The following is a 14,215-nucleotide window of genomic DNA, read 5'->3' as shown; positions in this document are numbered from 1 at the left end:
CTTCTAGGACTTTCACTAGTTAGTGTGCATACAGTTTTCGTTTTCTAGATCATTGTCATTATCATTGCTATCTTCATCACTTTCTAGTGGGATGCCCGTGGCAGCTGAAGCACCTTTAGTTTCTCGGTCAAGAGGAAAAAAGCCAGTTCCACTGAAAGTGTCCTGTCTCTGGTAGAACAGTACATAGGCCGCCTTGGACTGTGAAGACAAACACAGGGCGTTAAAACGGTCGCGAGTCTCCAAGACTACATCGAACAGACGACGACGTTTCATCTGGTGACCAATTATGGTGACAGGGCATAAATCAGAATAGAAAAACCACGTAAGGTCAGATGAAGTTACTAAAATTGACTAAATAATTTATCGAGGAACACTGGTCACTGGAATTATCATTTTTACGCTCTTTATTTGGACAGAAAAATAAATGCAACTAGACCATGGATGAACCTGTTCACTCTAACGTGAAACACAAGCCTATGCCTTCTCCCTTCTCTAAGCAGAGGCAGGTTCTCCAGCTGGCACTCACTGCTTCCCTTTACGTTTGCTCCCGAGCTGAACTTTCTGAAGGACGGTGTTTCAACAATCACCACTGCGCAGCTGAACGAGGCCCTACCTACTGGACTTTGGCATAAAAAATACTTCTTCCCATCATACATCTCTTTCCATTCTACCTCCTCTTCTACCTGTCATCTACCTTTCCTCCTCTTAACCAGGCCGGCAGACAGAGCAGCCTACAGGCCTCGCTCTCACGCACACCTCTCCGTGAGCTGCGCTCTAACTGCTGCTCCACCCATATTCATAAAATGGCCTTTACTGGTGTGTAACTACAAACATACGCAAATCCAGTGGACATGCTATTTCATGGATGCCTTTCTCAGTTCAGTTAGATAATCTCTTGGCTTTGTTCTCTTTCCTGTATCAAAAAACTCTGGCTCTGCGACTTCACTTTTCCTTAGATCGGTTTCTAGTATTTCTCTGACTTCTGTGGGCTCATTCAACCTGGCATTTAAGAAAAACCATGCCCTGCCCCCAGCCTACCCGCCTTCCTCAGTCTGTGTCCTCTCTGCAGCGCACTCAAGCCTGTGGCTCCCATGGCTACCTAAGACTGCAACTCAAATTCGCATCTTAAGCCAGTTCTCACACACGCACCTCCGAAGTCAGCAGCAAATTCCCCCCTGGATGTACCGTCTCGGTGAATGATGAAGTAAGAGCCATGTTCATTGTCTCCCTCTCTGTATATCTTCATCTATGGCTAATCTTCATCAAGTTTTACTAATTCTACCCAGTAAATAGCTCATAAACTCATTCCCCCTTATCTATATGTTTATCACCACTACTTTAAAACTGGAAACTCTTCTTGTTGAAGCTGCTCAACAGCCTCCTTTCTTCTGGAGACTGCAAATGGCATTTCTGTTCTTTTTCTTACTGCCTTCCAGTTTGTCTTCAACAGTATTCTCGGAGAGATGTTAGTACACAAATGTAATAGTGTTCTCCTATGTGCTTAAATTGTGCTTCTATGTGTTGAATTGCTTAACAGTTATCAAATATCTCATAGGCTTTAAAAAATGGGGTCCTCCCTGGTGGCACAGGGGGTAAGTCTCAGCACTGTGAAGCTGTCCGCAGCCTCTGCAGCACGAGGTTCATCCCCGGTCAGGGAGCTACCCACAAGGCCTAGCAGACCTCCCCTGTCTCCCCCTGCTCCTCTCAGCACTGTGTCTCAGTGGATCCGCCTGTTCTGGTCCCCACCCTGTCTCCGTGGAATCCTTTCACCCCCCGTACCTCTGGCCTGTACCCCAATTCTTGTATGCATAAGTAAATAAATCTTTAAAAAAAAGAAGTCTAAATATAAGGTGGAAATGTAGTTAATTTAAAACATGTACACATTTATAAATATATCACAGAGCTCAAGTTTCTCTTTGTTTTGTGTTATAGGGAGATAAGCAATTAGTACACAATTGATATATACACATACATGTGTTTTATACTGAGCACATATTCATACATACACAGATAAAAATATAACATCTCTAGAGAAACAACTGAAAATCATCTCATATTTGTTCATGCAATGATAAAATTATGCCAATAATTAGATCAAAATTTATTAATTTATTAAACAGAACAGTATTAGTTGAAGACTTTGAAAGCATTACAAAATAAAAAGCGAGCTTGTCCTCAAGGAATGTGTAACTTAAACTGGGAAAGAGAGCAAAGCAGTCTGTGCTCCCCACGTCAACAGAAAATCTATGTACTGGAAATATCACATGATCAATAAGAAAATTTATAGAAAGCTTAAATTTATAGAAAAACAAACCCTTATCAAATAAGGGCTTATTTTCTTTTCAGAACACACTAGACATGCCTCCCATCAATTGATATCTGATAACAAATATCTGCTCTAACGTAAAACAAAAACAAGGCCAGTATCTTGGATTCAGATGTGGGGAAAAACTGATCCAAGTGTGAACAGATGTAACTTCCTCCCTCTTACTCGTCAAAAAAATATCAGACTAATAAATAGATGATTAACTAAAAAATCTATAATTAGCTTTATCTCTATCATTTTGAATTTAAATAATTACTTGTCTTAATTGATAAGAATTTACTATAATAGGGTCTTAGAGGATTTAATTTTCTTTTTCTATTTTAGCATTCTGACTTGACGTAGTCAGCATCTAGAAATGTCTGAACCAATTTTCTAGAAGAAAAAAAATTAATTTTCATTAGAAACTCCATGTTGAAAACTACCAGAAAATTCTCACATTGCAAATTATGCTTCTGTTAGTGGGGAAATTTGGTAGACAAACTTCCAGTTAGGGGACAATTCTACATGTCTTTAAACCAAAGCAAGTTTCTCTTAGCTATTAGCATCGCTATGATATAAACTATAGTATTTCACAGGTACCTTTAAAACTAAATGATTCCTTGATTTTCAGGAAATAAAAGAAATACTTACCACAATCTGATCTTCAGACGCAGTTGAGACACTGCTGTCATCAAAGTAGTACCATTTCCCATCATCTTTATTTTTTGCAAAAGCAGTATCTAATGGAAAAAACATTCACTGTTATGACTGAAATAATCTATGGTTTTCTGGGCAGAGTCCTAAAAACTTTATAATCATCTAAATAAGGAATATCTATTAAAATTACACAATCACCTACATATTCACCTGATTACACTGATGAAAGGTTTTTAAATAATTTCCTAGAATCTAGATGCCTAAAATACTTTTCCTGTAAGTTGAAATTTGTGACTTTTTTCATGAGAGATAAACAGTTATTTCTTAATTCACAACATACAAATACTGATAATGGTAATCAACATTCATGTTGGCTTTTCTTTGTGAACAGGCACAGAGCAATACAGGCACAGATAAGTACTTCACACTTATCAAGAGGGCATTAGCATTACTCTGATGCTGGAGGCTGGGGAAACTGAGGCGTGACAGGTTACACATCTAACAGCACAGTTGTTTGGCAGCATGGAGATCCTTTACAGTCTTTAATAAAAGTCAGAGCAAGAGAACGGCAGAAAGCAACTAATTAATCTGCAGAAATTTCAAAGATTGTCTTTACCTTTAAGTTAAAAAAATTGCCCCTTCCCCTGTGTATGAACAACGCAATAGTTGAGAAAGCTGCAAAATGTCCCCCAAACAATTATATTCTCTCAAAGTTTCTAAAAGTGGAACTATTTTTATAGACTATGCCTTCCAAGTAGTTCTCGCCTCACAAAACAAAATTACTGTCCTTATGGGTGAAGCCTACTGTTGGTTGTAATTTGTTGATCTGGACTCGAGACCACTGCACTTAAATTAAAATTTCCAACTAAATAAAAAGATCTAACAATAATAAGGTCTATAAGACAAATCTACATAGAATTTGCAAGTTAAGTGATATTCAAAGGAAGTTAGACTAACATTTATAATTTTAAGAAAAAGACAGGGGAAAAAAGAATGTCAGATATTAGTAAAATGAACACTAGAGAACATATGTTATAAATATAAATGAAACCACTAATACAAGACAACTAATAAAACTGTTAGGAGAAACAGATAAATCAGCACTTTAGTATGAGTCCTGATAAAGTCTCAGAAACAGAATGAACATTAAGAATAACCAGAGATATAAATGATTTGAATACAGTTCATAAACTATTAGAAATAAAAGAACATGATTTGAAAGCAAATACACGTATCTTTCAAACACACAGACATTTAAAAATAGATCATGTATTAAGCCACACAGAAGACTTAATAAAACTAAGAATACAGACAATGCCCCCAGTTGTTATACAATAAATTTAAGAACAAAAGGAGATCTATAAAAAAACCACGTATTCAGAAAAACATTTGGCTAAGTCACCATGGGCCAGAAAACCATGAAGGAAATGATAAATATGCTGTACATCAAACACGATTTTAGTAAAAACGTGAACGGTCACTTACAGTGTCCGCCTCCCATGCCTCCATAGTGGTTGGAAACAGCGATCAAATTATAGCGGCAGGGACCAGCATTTGGATTAATCAGGAATTCTGACATATCCAAGTCACTGTTTGAAAAAGATCAGGTTACATGCTTTCCGTAAATGCAGGGATTATTTATGTCTGCGTATAAATAAAATCTCACTCAACAAATTACTCTGCAAAATAAATCACATATGTACCTCTGAGATTTGAATATTTTGTCAAAATTCTTTCTAGGGATTGAGTTTAAAAAAAAATCATCATTGATCATTGTTATTCAGATTAATGTTTTCATGCATTCAACTCTCAGGATGCCAGAAAAATACTCCTCACTATTTACCATCTGTGTCCTTTAATTTTTACTTTTTACACTTTAAAAGTCATTTCCAGGAAAGATTTATTTAAGGAAGAATGAAAGGCTAGTGAAAAACAACTTTCTTAGGAATTTTGTAGTATTTTAAATATAGTTAAATCGTATTTTTTTTCACTTCCTTGTTTTGATGAACTACATACCCCCAGCGAACACCGTTCTTTGACTGCAGACAACTATTCATAATCTGGCACGCAGGAACCTGGAACGCGACCATATTCCAGCTTATCACTATCACTGCTTACGCTGTTTGTGCTCACATCACTAAAAAGCAATGATTTTACTGTTTTCAAATTTCAAATACATCTTCAATGGGTTCTAGCTTATTACTTCTTGTTTTTCTTGTATTACATTTCCAAAATGCTGTATTCTTGAAAATCGTGCCGCTTCAATTTTTTAAGAGAAATTTTTTTTACCGTCATGAATTGCCGAACATTTAACTTTAAATTCATAAACACCAGTTGGAACGAGCAATCCAAAGAATGTTTTCACTATCACATCCTCGATTTCCTTCCAAGCATCTAAGTACCTGCGAACCTGCTTTCAGCATCTAACTGCATCCAGTAAGTCTGGCGCACAAATACATGTGGCACGAAGGCCCAGCGCCGAGGCTCCCTGAGCCAGGGGCGAGGACGGCGGCCTCGCGGCGTCGCGTGGTGAAGCCCGTCCCGGGCGACGCGAAGGAGAACACTGGTCCCCTTTTTATCCTTGTGAATTTTCAGCTATGTTGAGTGAATGCTTAAAAAAGTGGGGGACTCGGACGGTTCTGTCTCCAGGCTTCTTTACAAACATGCTGGCCACCCTTGCCAAGGCAGCGAGAACACCGAAGGCGACACAACCGGCACTGCCCCTTGCACCGCCGCGTCAGCCTGCTAAGCAATTACATGCTTTTTTTCATTTTATTTTTTTAAAGGCACCTTTAGGAAAACCTGATGACGAAGTAATTCCTAAGAAAATGATGAAGTAATTCCTAAGAAAAACAAAAATCACTAAGATCCTATAAAGGATTTACAACAAAACCTATTTTTCTTTGAAAAATCTCTAAGAAGGAATAAAACTGGTCACCAACCCTCACAAGCAGTTAGAACTACTCAAAAATACACTCGCGGTCTGACCGTAGGCCCACTGCTGCCTGATGTTTTAAAAAAAGTTAGAGTCGTCCCATGTTTCTGAAACCACCCAAACGTACTTGACAGGGAAGTCAACTAAGGTGTCCAGCTTGTCTCTCATGTAGCGGCTGTAGGAAAACCGCTTGAGGTGCACCACAAGGACCGGGGGCAGAGACCACAAGTCCAGCTTCTTAGTGGCCTGCTGGTGCTCCTTACAGTTCGGACAGTACCTGGATAGAAAGAGACACATTTAAAGCTTGACAGAGGGAACGACAACAACAGACAGAAAAATGTTTGCAAAGTCCCATACACAGATATTCATTAAGCAGCTGATGACACTGTATGCTCAGCTGTGCCATACTGACAGGAACTCTTGTTATTTAATATGTTTTAGATTTAACCATTTTAAATTAATATGAAAATAAGTATGGGCACTATTATTTATATTTTAGCATGCCAAAAAAGACATGAATGAGTTATAAAACTGTGCTGAGATATGGGTTCTAGAAAATTTCAAAACTTCTGGGCTCTGTTGGAATTAATAACACCACAAAATATATTACAATTTATCCAAACAAGCTTTTCATAAAATGGATATACACAGCTAAAAATTCTTGGGGAAAGGCAACTAAAATCAAAAATACCCGTAGCAAAATGGATTTTATAAAAAGTACAGTAATGAGATTAAAGTGTAACATTCAAATAATACTTTTAAGGACATTCTCATTCCATTTAACAGACGATTATATAAATAAGTGCATATTTAACATGTCACACATACCTCAGTATAAATCCCTAAAAAACAATTAGAAACAAGTATTTAATTTTGTCTCTTACCAAGGATCCTCAGCACCTAGCTTTTCTTTTGTTGTAAAAAGCTCAATGCAATCTTTTAATTTCACAAAGGGCTTCTTAGGAGGTTTATATTCCACACTTTCATGTTTTTCAAAATCCTAAAGAGAAGTATTTCTTGAGTTAAGAGAACAAATGAAACAAAACTCATTTTAGTGACACCATCTTACTGTGCATAGGCATGAAAAACTCCTAAACTTTCTCAAAAGAATCGTACATCTCACTTCAGCTGAGATTTACACTGCACTTCTACATAACCTGGATTTACACACTTATACCAATGACTAAAAAGTGTAAACGGGAAGCATGTTCAAAACCAACGAGTACTTTCACTCCCAGTGTATGAGCACTATTCTACTGGCAAAAGAACAAATTATTTTGCAGAAGAGCAACGGTTCAGCAAACACTGTGATCAACACAGGGAAGAAGACAAGGAGAAAGCGATGACTTACCTCAGCAGCATTTTCATCAAAATATCTTTTTTTCAAATCAGGATCCCAATCCAAAGCAAGAAAAGATCTTTCTAAGGTGGAAAACATATTTTTTTCTTTAAAATTTAATATGCCTTATGTTAAAATTAACAGATCCAATGCTAAGATATATACCAAAATACATTTTCTACTTGCATTACAAGGCAAACTGCTGTTTCCAAGACAGATATTTTACTAATTAAAAAATATACAGGGCCTCCCTGGTGGCGCAGGGGTTAAGTCTCAGCACTGAAGCTGACTGTAGTCTCTGCAGCACGAGTTCGATCCCCAGCCAAGGAGCTACCCACAGGGCACAGCAGACCTCTCCTGTCTCCCTGCTGCTCCCCTCAGCAGTGGGTTTCAGTGGATCTGCCTGTTCTGCTCCCCGTTCTGTCTCTGGGGAGTCCTCTCACCCCCTGCACCTCTGGCCCACACCCCAGTTCTTGTATGCATAAGTAAATAAATCTTAAAAAAAAAAAAAAAAAACAAAACTTAAGTACTAGTTCAACCTCATTAAATCAACATCGTGTTTTAGTATACATAGAAATTAAGGCTTTCATTTAACATTTTAGACATATAAGTCAGTGTTATTTCTCATGACGCTGTTCAATTTCCCCCACGAGACAAGCGGCCGTCGCATTCACGTGGGTCACTGTGCAAACACTCACCATCTAGCCTGAGCTGCCTGTCATCGAATCTTATGTGCCTGACGTCGTCTTTGATGTAGTTGATGTCAGTGTTGCCCAAGTTGTTGAACTGGAATGTAAACAATCGCTTCTTGTGCCCCGTGAGCTGGCCCTTGCACGAGTCCTCGGTGCACAGCCCGTTCTCCGAGTCGTTGTCGCCCCCGACCGAGTCCTCGGACTGGCTGTTCTCGTTCTCGGAGGGCAGCTCCTGGTCCTGGCTGGACTCGTCGTCCGGCTCGTCGGTCTCCATCTCACCTGGCGGCAGACGGCACGAGTCTGTGAGTAAACCCGGCGCGCTATGCAAAAACTGTTAATACTAAAATTACTTGTGCCCCGGCTTCCAGGTAGACATGAGTTACTTAATCCCCATCTTCTTAATTTTTCTCCCGATGCACTAATCCAGGGGAAGCCTGCACGACTGAACAGGGAGGGCTTACTTGGCGAGCCTTCCTCGTGGACGCCGTTGGGGCCGTTCCCGTTGATGTTTTGGTCCTTACAGCAGTGCAGGGAGCCTTCCGATTCTTCCGTTTCAGTGGATATCTTGACATACCGGCTTAAATAAAACAGCAAATCAAACAAGTGCAGTTCCATAAAGGTAAAAACTTACGCTTTCCATTCCTTCAAACAAAACCTTTTTTTTTTTTACTTTTTAAAAAATTTTATTTTATATATATTTTACATCCTTTCTCATTTTTGCACCACGTATGCATCTTCTTCTTGGTTATAGTCCCCAGACAATTCCCACCCCCCTTGTTTTGACCCTCCTCCCTCCTCCCCCCTATAGTGTGTCTCTAGTTTATAGTCGCTTGTTGATTTTGATTTTCACTTCATTGTAATTAGTCTTTTTCCTGGTCCCTTATTTTGGTTTTCTAAATTCCTAAAATTATAAAAATTATTTTCCACAAACTTAGACCATATAAGAGAAACATGTTAAAACTGTAGAAATAATGAATTAATTGCTCTTTGTAAAGATAAATGATTAGTGATTTGCACCTAGTGGAACTGTACACACAGTTTCAGTTTATCCTTGAATTTGCTCAATGACCACTATTATTGCATTAATAATAACATTTTGTACAAAACATTTTAACATGTTTCTTTTATATGGTCAAAGTTTGTGGAAAATAATTTTTATAATTTTATATATTTTTTTTGTATTGAGGCAATGCTGGTTTGTAACATGGTGTATGACTGAGGGCTCCATGTTCACACCTCTTCAGATGCACGTACCCCAGGCCCCGGCCCCAGCACCCGAGATACCCTCCGCGGGAGTCCCCCGAGCCCCTGCCCCTCCCTCTGCACGGCACCGTCTGGTAGCACGGCTAATGAATGCATAAAGAAAACCAGACATGTTGTTTGTAAGATAAAAAAGGGCCCGCTGGCATTCTTGGCCACCTTATATATAATTCTTATCAAAGTCTGAGGGAGACAAAAAGGGATTGCTTTATAACAGTGTCACCCGTGAAAATTTATCTTATTAAATAAAACTGTTAGTATGATTTCTACAATAGCAGTGTGTATAAAGAAAACATCTGACATTTGTTAGAGCAGCGTGCATATCATAAATGGCTATTTTCTTCCCACTAGAAACTCTTGGTGTAAGACAACGAAAAGACTTCATGCTGCTTGGGTCTGAAATGACCTCAGTAACGTGTTTTACTTGATCACTCCAGGAACTAGACTAGGCCACAGCTTAAGTTTTGAAATCGCCACCTGTATAAGCAGAGCTGAGACAGCACAGGTGCATCCAGTTACATTCTGGTAGCACCGTGCGTGTTCACTGTTGTTGGCCGTCTTAGTATTTTATTTGCAACATGTTAATGTAGAATTGTCCGGCACTTACCACATCCTCAAAAGGAGGAGGTTATACAGTTTGTCTTCGGTATTGTTTCGGGGAACGGCCATAAGAAAAGGTTGACCAAAAAGTGAGGAGCCGGTATGGTGGGTGTAACTTGAGTGTCTAAATTTTTCTCTCAGGCAAACAGGAATAATCACATGCTCTGTATCTTCTGTCCTATTGATATTAATTTCAAACCTATAAGGAAAACACTGACTTTAAGTTCTGAAATCTTTAATGTTACTTCCTTTGAATTTTTTTCTCCAGTAATATTCTGCACCATGAATTTTATACTTACACATAAATATCATCTCGTTCCATAATACTACTAAGGTTTTCATCCACTGCAAATATTCTGTGAAATCTATGATTGTATATATCAGTAACTATCATCTAAAAGGAAATAAAATTCTATTAAGCTGGTTTTACAACACTGAAAAACTAAACAACTTCTATACTTAACACCAGAAACATCTCACCTTATCTGCAGGTACTCCAGACAAAGCAGACAATGCTGTACAAAGGTCAAGTATGTTTCCAATTTTGGGGACAACTACCTTGTACTAAAAAACAAAAAATTATAATGTTTTACTTTGGAAAAAATATTCAGTAGATGAGAACGCTCTCACTGCTGCTCATACATTCACTTAGCATTTGGCTCATACTGTCTGTCTACACTCTCTCCATCATCTTGGGCAACAGTGTACATATGAATGATTTATCTTAGCCTTATTGTTCCTCGGCTTCTTAATTCAAAAACCTGCACTTGGCATTCAACCGTAGTTTGTTTCTTGGACCTGAGACTTCTCCACCTTTAATATCTTTATTTTTATTGAGGTACCATGGGCTTACAACACTGTATGACTGAAAGATACAGGAGAACATTCTTCATGTGTGGGCCACCACACCACACCACCCATCAAAGCACCCACAGTCTCCACCAGTCCAATGTGCTGCCCCCTACCCCGCCACCCCTCCTCCCACCCGCCTCAATTCTACAGGAGATTTCTAAGGTCTTTTATTGATTTGCTTTTATCTGACCCTTTGTTTCTCTATATTCCACATATAAGTGAGACCATTTAGCATAGGAATCATGTTTGCTTTTTTTTTAAAAAAAAAAAAAAAAACAACTAAAGATTCAGTAGGTGTTCAATACGTATTTGGGTGAATAACATTTTTGAACCTGTCTTTTGCATGACCCTAAAGTCCTGAGGCTTCGAAAAGTGGATTTACAAAGTCCCTATCTTTAAAGAACTCATGATCTAGGGGAGGAAAGAGGAAAATAATCAAAGATCAGAATAAAATTTGATAAATAATACCACTGAATTTAAGGAACTAGAAGACAGAAGAGGAAGGAACAAATTTTATTGGGGTGGATGATCAAATGTCAGAAAAGGATTAACTGTTTAATAAGTAAGAAAATACAGTGCTTTGTTCCGCAAAATATTAAAAGGCCCAATTATAACAGCAGGCAATGGAATCAGGAAAGTAAGTGATATTAAGGATACCATGAGGTTCTTGAATAAGCAAAAATAGATACTACAAATGGCTGAAAGATTTCAACTATTAAATGATGAGAAACAAGTATTTTTAGATTGACTAAATTTTCATTTCTCTTGCAAGTTCTTAAGATGTCTAAAAATGACAGGCATTTAAATATACTATTATACTAAGATATCATGTATCAAAATATGTATTATTAGTTTCACTTGCAATAGACACTAGGAAAAAAATTATAATGATCATTAAAGAAAGTTCAAGTTGAAAAAGAGGGAACAAATACTAAGTTTGAAAACTAACATTCACCCCAACATTCTAAAGTCAGACATCTTCTCAGTTTTCTTTGATTAGAAAATCTCTCGGAATTTTGTTTTTACATGACAAATGATACTTTGAATCATTACCTTTTCGAGATTTGAAAAATTGTATTAATTTCCAAGGTAATAAGCTTATAAAATTTCTCACAAAAATAAACTTCTTATATTAAATTATCTTGAGGCATTAAAAACTCCACAAGAAATTTTTTATAAAATTAACAAATGCAAAGCCAGTAGTTACTTACCTGCATAGGTTTGGTAAGTGGATCCATTCTAACTAAGTAAACTTCCAAGGTCCGCTCCTTTTTCATAGGCAATGGAAGCGTCAAGTAACAAAAAGGATCAAAGGTGACTGAAATCTTAGCACATTCAGGACAAACTAGGGTTGATTTGAAAAGACCATGAAATATATCTACTATGATAGAATCATTTCTTTTTAGATGATTTTCCCAGGCTTCTTCAGCAACCACCTGTAAGGAAAAAGGACAAAGATTACAAAGAGAAGTGCATTATTTTAACAATGGGGACATAACATCATTGCATTTACCTTATCAGGCCTTCCATCAGCATCTTTTAACTGTATATATGGTTTTTTCCTAATTCTATTCAAATCCTCATGTAGTCCATCTAATAGGAAAGCTAGTAATTCTTGACAGTCCTGTTGCTGGTATCCAGAGAACTGAGGTGCAAAACGTCCTACCTGTGTCTGTAAAAAAAAGCAAAACTATAAAATCAATTCTAAGGATAAGACTGACTTCAAACACACACACACGGATTCTCATTATTCATGATTCCGTTGTCAATTTATTTATTAACTTTGTAAGCCCCAGGACTTTTGTAGTCATTTGTAGCTATGAGCAGAGTGGTGAAAAGATCCGAGTTGCCTGGTGTACATGTTCCCAGCTGGGTCACCAAAGGAGACACTCCACCTTCTTGTTACTACCCAAACACGTGTTCTTTTGTGGTCTACTCAGTGCTGTGCTTTCCAGCATTTTTTTTGTGCTTTTTGTTGCTGATTCTGCTATTGACAATGGCTCCCAAGTGTAATGCTGAGGTACTGGTGAGTGTTCCTCCGCACAAGAAGGTTGTGACAGGCCTTAGAGAAAATACGTGCTAGATAAGCTTAGTTCAAGCACAGTCATAGTGCTGCCGGCCAGGAGTGAAGTGATAATCAACATGTCTTAAACAAGGTGTCTTCAGATGCAAGCACACATATAACAAGATGACGTATTCACCGGTGAATGTGGAATGTGGAAATGTGACCAGAGGATTTCCAGAATCTGATATGGACTTCCCCTAGGTCAATCCAGTATGCACGCTGACGTCACAGAACATAACTGCTATGAATAATGATAATGGGTTGGAGTATATATATGGTGTGCGCGCGCACACACACACAGTAGGAATGTTCTATTTTGTTTGTAATCTCAATGAAGTTTATCTGGGACAAAACAGCCAGCACATGGGATCCTTTAAAAACACACACAAACATACATGCATTAATCATCGCTTGGTCTTAGTTTTTTTTTTAGTTATCAATTGCTGTTTATATCTGCCAGAGTTTTTACTGATGATTTTAAATCTTAGCTCCAGGGCTTCCTATTGCCTCGCGTAAAAATCTGGTTTTCATTCTCGCTGTATCACCACAACCACACATTTAAAACTCTTTTTAAAATAACTGATCAATAAAATAGAAGAGAAATACTAACCTTGAGAAAAGAACAAGGAGAAAATATGGTAAAGTTTTGTACACAGGACTGGGAAACACTAAGGACCATTATTAAAATTCATTAACATTTTTGGGGTCACTAGAAAAAATGACTAAACTCTTATTTAGCATCTCTGTACAAAAAGAGGATGAATTTTACAGAGATAACAGAAACACTGTGCTCATAATTTTCCTAGCCTTTGCCTCACTAACAATTTTTTAATGGGACTGAAAACAAATGTGAAAGAAAAAAAAAATCAGGTATCCAGAGTCTATTTACACATAATTTAAAAGAGAATATCTAGTAAAATAAAACTAAATGGAATCATGGGTAAGGGCTAAGAGCTGATTTTCTGAACTAGTCTGTTTAGAAAGTAAAAGAGTTTAGAAAGTTCAAGAAGATAAATGCAGGAATTTTTTAACTTGCTGTTTTTACCCTGTTTTATCCTTAACTAGTTAACCTACTAGTAATAACTAGTTAACTAGTTATTTACTTACTAGTTAATTAAATGTTGCCTAGTAGATGTGCTATATCAAAGTCATTTGTTAATATTAATAATGGCTGGAAACTTTACTTTTCATTCAATTTAATGTTTGTTTTGAAGACTAATTTCATTTAAAAAACTTCTAAAACTCAGAACAACTCAAATTAAGAATTCAATGACATAGCCAGATTTAACCTGTAATTTGTAAAAATATTTACGTAGTTTTCTCAGAAATGTAACATATTCGTACACAACCTGCAAATGTTCACTGCTCCCGTTCTACAGTCCTTTTGTGCCATCCCTGCGCTTCTCAACCTCTATTCAGCATTTCCCTCACTACCCCACGACTTCCTAGGTATTTTAAGCTCTTTCTCTGCTCCATCCTCTGCCCTGGCATTTATACTGTTTATCTATTT

General features: G+C 37.6%; 1 protein-coding gene across 2 annotated transcripts in view; it reads right to left on the bottom strand.

Annotated features, from left to right (window-relative positions):
- Positions 1-15: 15 nt before the first annotated feature.
- The window catches only part of USP15 (ubiquitin specific peptidase 15), a gene marked incomplete at both ends in the record, with an annotated part of 88,213 nt that continues 74,013 nt past the window's right edge, over positions 16-14,215 (bottom strand). For both annotated transcript variants that reach the window (XM_084255678.1, XM_084255679.1), the window contains 13 exons: positions 16-198; positions 2,957-3,045; positions 4,448-4,551; positions 6,025-6,174; positions 6,782-6,897; positions 7,249-7,319; positions 7,935-8,207; positions 8,390-8,505; positions 9,796-9,987; positions 10,088-10,182; positions 10,269-10,352; positions 11,852-12,076; positions 12,154-12,312. In XM_084255678.1, coding sequence (XP_084111804.1) covers positions 16-198; positions 2,957-3,045; positions 4,448-4,551; positions 6,025-6,174; positions 6,782-6,897; positions 7,249-7,319; positions 7,935-8,207; positions 8,390-8,505; positions 9,796-9,987; positions 10,088-10,182; positions 10,269-10,352; positions 11,852-12,076; positions 12,154-12,312 — 1,857 coding nt within the window. The remainder of the gene's footprint in view (positions 199-2,956; positions 3,046-4,447; positions 4,552-6,024; positions 6,175-6,781; positions 6,898-7,248; positions 7,320-7,934; positions 8,208-8,389; positions 8,506-9,795; positions 9,988-10,087; positions 10,183-10,268; positions 10,353-11,851; positions 12,077-12,153; positions 12,313-14,215) is intronic.

The sequence above is a fragment of the Talpa europaea genome, assembly GCF_964194135.1.
Source record: "Talpa europaea genome assembly, chromosome: 15".
NCBI classification, from domain to species: Eukaryota; Metazoa; Chordata; class Mammalia; order Eulipotyphla; family Talpidae; genus Talpa; species Talpa europaea.
The sequence above is the reverse complement of the archived record's forward strand: the minus strand, read 5'-3'. Positions and strand labels throughout refer to the sequence as shown.